Genomic DNA, 8,394 nt, shown 5'->3' on the forward strand with positions numbered 1-8,394 from the left:
CACACGCGAAATGCATGAAAAGCGGGATTCCCCCGCATAACGCCGCGGTTCCCAGCCTGGGGCCGGACCCGGCCGCCCTCACAGCCGCCGGCGGAGCCCTTTGGAAGCCCGGCGGCCCGGAGCCACCCGTGTTGATTTTTTTTTTTTTTTTCCCCAGCACGCTTTTGTTCAGCCTGGAGCCACAAAGGGCCTTCCAGCGGGAGGACTTGGATCGGGTTCAGCCGCCTGGTTCCTGCGGAGCCACCCTCACGGTGCCCGGGGAGGGGCGGGATTCGAACCCGCAACCCCGCGGGCAGCTCGCGGGCGGCCTCTCCCCCTCTCCCCCTCTCCCCCTCTCTCCCCGCCCCGCCGCGCCTGCAGGGGTCGCTGTGGCAGCCTCGCGCCGCTCTGGCGGGGCTGCCATCGCTGAGTCACGCGTTTCCTGATTGGTTGCCCGCTCGCCGCCGGCCAATGGGAGGCGGCCTCTTGCGCCGCCGCGCCGCCCGCCGCGGGCGCCATCTTGCCGCCGGCTGTGGCACGGGAGGGAGCAGGGCGCCGCGCCGCGCCGCGCCATGCCGCACTACCAGGCCTGGGAGGAGTTCACCCGCGCCGCCGAGAAGCTCTACCTCGCCGACCCCATGAAGGTGAGCGGGGGACGCCCCACGCCGAGACCCAGACCCAGGAGGGCCCCGGGGGGGGGGTGTTGGTGGGTCTCGGGTGAGGCCCCGGCTGGCGACGGGGGCGGCCCGGTGGCTCTGGAGCTCTCGCTGTGGTGTCCTTCGGCTGTGAAGCCGCGTCCCTGTGAATTTGTCTCGCTGAAAAGTAAAAGGAAGCGTTTGTTAGGTCATGTGTTGTATTATTACCTGCGGTGTTGCTTCAGGGGGGTGTTTCCTAAAGAGCAGTTGCTCTAGGGGTTAACTTCTTGCTCTGTGACCGCCCTCGGGTTTTGGTAGCTTTTCTCAGGTGTGCATTTTGAGCAGACTTCAGTCTTACAAACGTTTTGGCCAAAAACTAGTGCAAAGGGTAAAGTAGGAGTCATAAACCTGAGAAGACATCAGCAAAACAGACTTGGTTTCGTTCACCAAAAATAGGGTGCACGGAGGAACCTCCAGAAGTAGTGTGTCTGCCCTTAGCTAGCATAAATGCCCCTTCATGTGCAGTCACCACCCTGGTAATAAATTGTGTGTTGTACCTGCTTATGCTCTGCAGTATAATTAAGTGAAGAGTTTGCAAAGGATGTCAGTGCAGCCAGGAGTTGCTTTCCCCCTTACGAAAAAGATTGTGTAGGCCCTAGAGTCACAATATGAGGACTCCTAACGTGCAGGGGAGCTAGCTTGAGAAGCTTTCACATACAAGTGCACTTTTCAAGAAACTGAAAGAAGAGGAAGACCTGTGGGAGATGTGTCTGTGTTCTTTTGGGGCCAATTAAGCTTGGTCTTGCCTTTTGTGGGAGCAACATAATTAATCCATGTCTGTTTGTAACAGCCCCTGTCATGCTTCCAGGCTTGCTCAGTTGAGAAATGTAGTTACACAGCTGTTGTGGCTAGAAGAAGACCATTTCTTAAGCAAGAAGGATGAACTTGCGAAGAGATCCATTGCAGAGCAGGAATCTCAAAACGTATTTTGTAGTCAAGGTGGCTGATGATACAGCAGGTCACTGTATGACAAAAATCTCTTTATAGCATCAGTTGTCCTAATTCTGAATGTTCTCAAAAGCACAAATTGCTTTCCTTCTAGATACTGTGCTGATGCTAGCTGACACTAGAAACAGTAGATAAGAAATCTCCTTGGCCAATCCTGCATTAAGTAGGAAGCATTTAATGCTCAGTCAAATGCTGAGTGTTGACGTTTATCACAGTGGTTTGGAGAACTTGTGTAATTTGAGAGTCCAGAAGGGCTATGGGTAGACTGAATCTCAGGGCAGGTTACTACAGTAAGAATTATTTTTAGTGACAAGCTGAGTGTTTGCTTTCTGACTTCTTCACATGTAGCCTTGTTGAGTCTTGAAAGCAGTTTAATTTCAAAGAACTCTTTTCAGTGCTCTGGTTTTCATTACTCTAAAAATGTTATACTTGTATCTTCCCTTTTCCACTTTTAAAAGTGTTATAATGCTTCAAGCTTGCCTATAGGCTTTAATGTTGCTATTAACTGTAGTGACTGGAAATACAGCATTTACACAATATTTTACTACTTTGCTTCTGCAGTACCTAATGGTGAGTGTACCCCACTCAATTTATCCTTTCCAAGTTTTCACATAGAACTATTGTCTTAAGTGATTCTTGTCTATAAACACAACTTTTCTTTCACTTTTTCTAAGTGTGATACGTGGCGAGTGGGTGTCTTGTAAGGAAATGGCAGGAGTCATGCCAATACCTGTTCCTGAGGCCCCTGCAACTGCCATTGCTGTACTTGCAGAGGTTTTTAACATGCCCCACATAAAGCTCACTGACATTACTGGAATACCGATTTAATACGTTAGGCAAGGAAATGTGGTGATGCAACTTCTGAACCACCCTGGCTGTAAGGTTTGTGGACAGCAGAGCTGAGGACCACCAAGAGGTAGTAAAACCGTGAAGCAGTATGTAACTTCAATAACAGGCAGTCTGAATTGGGGCAGTCTTCCCTCAGGTATGTTGTGATGGTAATAGATGTGAATTAATAAATGTTAATAGCTATAGGTGTTAACTTTTTAAATGTTTGTCATTTCAGGTGCGGGTTGTTCTCAAATACCGACACTGTGATGGGAACCTCTGTATCAAAGTAACGGATGACGTAGCTGTAAGTAAAGAACACAGTCCCCTTTAGAAGGCGTACTGTACCTCTCGAGGACTGGCACTTTGCTGTCAGTCAGCTTATGAACCATTGTCTTGAGCACCTGAGGGTTTTCTAAAATAAAATAATAATTAAAAAAAAAAAACACACTAACTTTGTTCAGACTTTCTTAGTTTCTGTCTGTGACATGCTGACCTGTGTTCAACTCTGCATAATCCGGTGGAAGTTTGAACATTTCATTGTTTTTTAGAGGTCTTGTTAGGATTCTATGAAAACAAGGAAACAAGCATTACAAAAATCTTAGACCCTCTCTCCATTTGAAAGTTCTTCATGGAACTATGCTGGTAGCTTCCACTGAAGTGCATAAGGATCATCTTCAAACAGCTGTTTGCTAGTAAGATTTTGGTCCTTTCAACTTGCTCAGAGTGGTAATAACTTGAAACTGTAGGGCTGTCTGTTTCTTTGTGAGTAGGAGATGCTGGACTGGCATCAGACTAAACTGCAAGATTCGCTTGCACTTCAGAAATCCCATCTTCTGAAATAATGCTATGGTGCCAGAACCATTTGTTAAGCATTCAGCAGAGCTTGTGCTACTATACGCAGAATTTTTCCAGCATATGTAACACAGAATTTTGCAGCATGCTTTCAGTGGTTGCTGTAGAAGGCAATGGAGCAGCTGCATTGCTCTTGTTCTAAACAGTGCTTAGAAATATTTGAAGTTAGGATATGAGATGGTAGACAGCAGGTAGAAATGGATTTGTGTGTGCACACTAGCAACATGTTCCTGGTGCTGGTGATGTTAAAGCCAACTTGTTCTGCAGTCGGAGTAACCATCAGCAAGTAGTATGCCCTTCTGTTGGGTTCAGATTTGGAAAGATCAGATTTCTCCTTTCTGGGAAAAAGTCTGGCATTGGTATTTCAGACATCTGGGAAAGATGCAAAACTTCAGTAACGACGCTTCTTGATGGGATAATAGGGCTGACAGTGGGTGAGGTGACGAAAATGGCGCACTGATAACAGGGGAGTGAAGGGCAGGTCGGTTGAAATCTTCCATAGTGGAAGATTGGAGATAGTTGACTTGTGAACTTCAGCTGTTCTCAGTTACAGACCTTCTTATGTGCTGCCTGTTGTGAGAGGCTGTTACACTGTTTGAATTGTTCCTTTGTTTTATATAAAGGGAGAGGGTTTCTTTGCAGCTAACTGCAGAACTAAGGAAAAAATTAAACTTTTTTTTTTTTCTGTTCTTTGGCTCTGAATTAAAATGGTTTATTGCTGGCAAAAGGTGCTGTGTTGAGAGCACTGAAGGATGGACCATTGGTTTTATTATTAAATAGGCCTGAACAGTCATGCTTATGGTGTACAAGCATAAGAAATTATCATCATGCAAAAAAACCCCTAAGCGGCCTTTTTTGATCAGTCACTGATACTACTCTTGTTCCTTTTGCATTTACAGGCTTGTCATGTGAAGTAATTTCTCTTTATCAGATATTTGCACTATTTAGAACTATCTCAAACAGATTTTGCTTGGGGTAGGGGATCCTCTTCAGTAGTAAATACTGAACTGATTTTACATGTATGTCACTGGAGGTGTGTATTCACTTTCAGAATAGTTAATTTTGTTATTTAAGCATAGTAGATTTTAAGCCTAAACAAGGGTGTCCTTAAAGACAGTTTTAAAGTGCAAGTTGTAGCACCTTTTTTGAGAGAGAAGACACTCTCTCAAAATGATGAGCTTCACTACTTTTAAAATGGAAAGCAAGAACCTCTGAGAAAATGTAGTGTGTATGCATCTGTGTTTAAAATTTAAAAGAGGGTAGGCATGTAGTGGTGCTGCCTTGTGGTAACCAAATGCCATAAATGAGCATGTAAATACTTACCTGAACACCTTCTGTGTTCAGGCACAAATTTGTTGCAACTATGAGCAGGATAAAAGTGGTGCAAGTGAAATCTAATATTAAGCAACTTTCTCTTACAGTGTCTGCTGTATAGAACAGACCAAGCACAAGACGTAAAGAAGATCGAGAAATTCCACAGCCAGCTAATGCGACTCATGGTGTCTAAGGAATCCCGCAGTGCTGCCATGGAAACAGACTGAATTGCTGAAAAGAAAATGAATGCTCCAGTCATATTTCACTGGAAGAAAATCTCTCTGAATTGAATGAATAGTGGGACAGGAGATGCTTCTATGTACTGAAGTGGACAAGCTGACAAGTCTGAAGTATTTTCTTCCCCAGACTCCACTTTGGAAAACTATGAGAATAAATGCTTTCAATCGAAAGCTTATATTTATTTTTGGGAATTGAACAAGAAACTATTCTAACACACTAAGTATGTTAAGAAGACAGATCTTTACAAATGTACTGTACAAAATTGCCTGATTTTGATGGCCCACACATGTATTTCTGCAAAGTTATGATAAAATTTCATATAGATTTCATTGTGTTCAAATGTTATGCTGGTGTATTCTTACAGTGAGGTTTATTAACCGAATACTGTAGCATGATGACTGGATCTAATAAATCTTTACGTAAATGATATATTTGGGGGGGAGGGTAGAAGAATGGGTGTTTTCTGAATTGAAATGTTAAAATTGCCAATGTATACTAACACGGTCACTAGCAGATCTTAGATCTTTGTATTGATCTTGGTCATATGTCGTGTAACATTATCAGTGATGCAGTCTGTAGAACTGTTATTGGCTGAATAATTAAACTTCTCTATTTAAAACCTTAAAGTAACACATAGATTTTTACAGTTACCTAGCAATATTCAAGCAGATAGTTTTTCTTGTTATGCAAATACTGATATTAAATATCAGAAGCTTTTTTTCCAGTACTTGAACTATTTTATACTAGCAGGGGGAACCTTTTGCATCCTTGCCTTAGGCAAAGTATATCAGCAAGACAAATTCTAGAAACTGTTGCCTATTATGTTAATAGGAAAATGCAACCAAACACTCTCCAGAGTCGTCATTTTAGCAGCTTGCTAACTGCATTTTCAAGTGTTACGTGTGGCAGATGGATGTCAGCCAACTGAAAAAAGGGATGAAAAACAGCTTAATAAATACTTAAATACTACTGACAAAAATAGATGAGTGCTCATGTGGCTTAGACTTGTTTCCCATTGTTGCCTCTGGTAGGGTGATGGAAACTTTAGCTGTCTTTTGCAAAGGCTTTTTGCTTGACAACCCAGTAGCTGAAATTGATACTTGCTTTGACTAGGCTTTGCATACCTAAAACCAGATGTTTTTTTAATGTAATTATGCTATTAAGCAATGAAATCAAAACAGAGCTGTACAAAGACTTGTCTGTGCTGGCATTTAAATATAATAAAACAGCCCTCTTAAATAACTACCTGTTCTCACTTACATGAAAATAATTGAGCTACACAGAAGCGGTGGAATTCCTGTATTTTCCAAGGACTCAAACCAAAACTGAGGCCTGAATATTGCATGAGAACACCACCCATTCAGCTGATCATACAGTGCTGCATACTGTTGAAAAATTGAGTGCTGAATTGCTGGTGGTTACTCCAAATTCTAATATGTAGGCATGACTATGTATAATGTTTTTTCTTTTGGATTGTTTTTTGAAATACAGATAAATCCGGAGAGAATGCTAAGCTTTGTTCATAATTAAACAGTGATGCTGAGGATTTTAATTGGTATTCCAAATTATTGTCTTAATATATGCAATTAAATATTGCAATTAAATGTTAAGTATTTAAACAGTTGTAATTTAATAACCTAAAGCACTGTTCTACAGTATGTATGGTTGCTATACGGAAGTCACGCTTTAAGCTGTTGACAGGTATAAAGGCTGCAGTTACATCAGTAATATTTGGCCATCTCTTACAAGTTGGTTTATCATGTAGAAGTCTGCTGTAAGCTGAGGTACAGAAAGGCTTGAGTGGTGTTTGCTTGTGCTTGTAGGATGAAACAGAAAGAGAGAACTGCAGGCAGACTTCATGCACCAAGGGGCTGAGAGGCTTAAACAGGTTTTAGAGGGGACCACTGTTGACTAGTTATGGGGGGATTACAGTAGCAGTTTTTAAGGAAAAAATGCAAGGAAATGTCTAGTTTTCTAAATTTAGAAATTATTTCTGTAAAACCATAAGGAAATATTAATGCTACTTTCTTAAGGATGTGGGTTACTCAGCTTGTTCTCCAAATATGTGCAGAAAAAATGCAGATGGTAATATGCAATTATAATGAACAAGAATATTGATAAAGCTATTGCTTAAAAACAAAAAAGCTTTTTGTAGGTCCTTTAGAAAAAGAAAGACAGATGCTTCTTGACTTTATCCTGGACTTTTCATCTACTTTGGTACTGTGTAGGATACCAGAAATGCTGTGAACTCAAAGCTTTTTTTTTCTCGCTTTTGCTCTTGCTGAGAGTACGGTATGCATGTGTGCATTGTACTGTAGTCACTGTTTCATAATAAAACTTTATCAATGGGTTAGCCCATCGCATTGCCAACTACTTGAAGGTGTCCATTGATGTGTGATGAAAAATCAGGTTAATGTCTGCTGCTGCCCCCAAAGAGTGAGTGATTCTGTCTGCGTTTGAAGCACTGAATTTGGCAGCCCAGCATTACCACCAAATGCTTCTGTTTCCCAGCGGGCAGTTTACACCAATTATGGGAGTGGATAGGTAACTTGTGCAGTAATATGTAACCTTTGCAGCAGAAGTGGAATGATTTAAAAAAAAAAAAAAAAAAGTTGGTTTCTCTTCCTCTATTGTTCTGTTGCTGCATTTTAGTCATCTTCAGCAACTGTTTCATTGTGCGAGCACAGTTTGATAAACAATATGGATATTTTCCTTTAGGGGGGTTAATTCTCAGCTTCTGAATATATAGCTTGTTCTATAAGCATATCCTGGATTATGGAAAGATCCTTAAATTATCTGTTGTGACAATTGGTCACAAAAGTTTGGGTTTAGAGATGCTTATGCTTTGCTTTTCACCAAAGTCCTGAGCTAGCACTTTGAAGAGCATCAGATTTATTCTGGAAAATTAGGTGCTTTTGTGCTTGAGCCTGTGAAAATGGGAAATGGAATTGAAGTCAAACAAGTGCTTGTAAGAATGCTATAACTTGTCAAAATAATTATATTTTACCTCTCTAAGTTCCTTCCTGCAGTGTAAAAAAAGTGGGTAGTATTACTGAATATTACTGTATATATTACTGTTTTGCTGTAATAAATGTGAAGGAACCTTGGTTTCTGCCTGACATGCTCAGAAAGACTTTGATGATTACTTATTACAATAGTTTGATTTTATAAGGGAATACATAATCTGGAAAGCACGTTAGCCCTCTTGCTATAGGCAGAACAAATCTCACTTCACTCCTATTAAGTGAGGATGATATCACAGTGTTGTCCTCCAATGTATCTGTGCTTTTTTCCTTTTCCTTTCTTAGGGAACGATATAACACAGAAATAGCCATCTTTTAAATGATGCTTGATATCTAAAGTAGAACAAAGAATATATAGCAAATAGCTGACGCGTGGCTTTTATTTTCTATGTACATTATTCTCATCTAGAGACCAGATTCTGCAACAGTCCTACTTCTTCAAGAGACTCTGAGCATTAGTGGGGGACCTTAGGGAGTGGGATCATAGTTGAAGACAGCATTATTCTTTGTAC

At 41.4% G+C, this 8,394-nt stretch overlaps 1 protein-coding gene across 1 annotated transcript; it reads left to right on the forward strand.

The window, feature by feature from the left end:
- Nucleotides 1-490: 490 nt before the first annotated feature.
- On the forward strand, nucleotides 491-7,823 carry SRP9 (signal recognition particle 9). The gene is made up of 3 exons (XM_084285418.1): nucleotides 491-623; nucleotides 2,689-2,757; nucleotides 4,727-7,823. Exons 1-3 carry the CDS (start codon nucleotides 552-554, stop codon nucleotides 4,844-4,846), a joined length of 261 nt encoding a protein of 86 aa, XP_084141544.1. The 5' UTR covers nucleotides 491-551; the 3' UTR covers nucleotides 4,847-7,823.
- Nucleotides 7,824-8,394: the final 571 nt, after the last annotated feature.

The sequence above is a fragment of the Netta rufina genome (genome assembly GCF_964035555.1).
Source record: "Netta rufina genome assembly, chromosome: 3".
NCBI classification, from domain to species: Eukaryota; Metazoa; Chordata; class Aves; order Anseriformes; family Anatidae; genus Netta; species Netta rufina.

What these genes read in the sequence shown, in the direction of transcription:
- SRP9 (XM_084285418.1), top strand. Translation starts at nt 552, where the DNA reads ATGCCGCACTACCAGGCCTGGGAGGAGTTCACCCGCGCCGCCGAGAAG. An exon ending in ACCTCGCCGACCCCATGAAG is followed by an intron (nt 624 to 2,688) that starts GTGAGCGGGGGA and finishes TTGTCATTTCAG; the next exon opens with GTGCGGGTTGTTCTCAAATA. An exon ending in AAGTAACGGATGACGTAGCT is followed by an intron (nt 2,758 to 4,726) that starts GTAAGTAAAGAA and finishes TTTCTCTTACAG; the next exon opens with TGTCTGCTGTATAGAACAGA.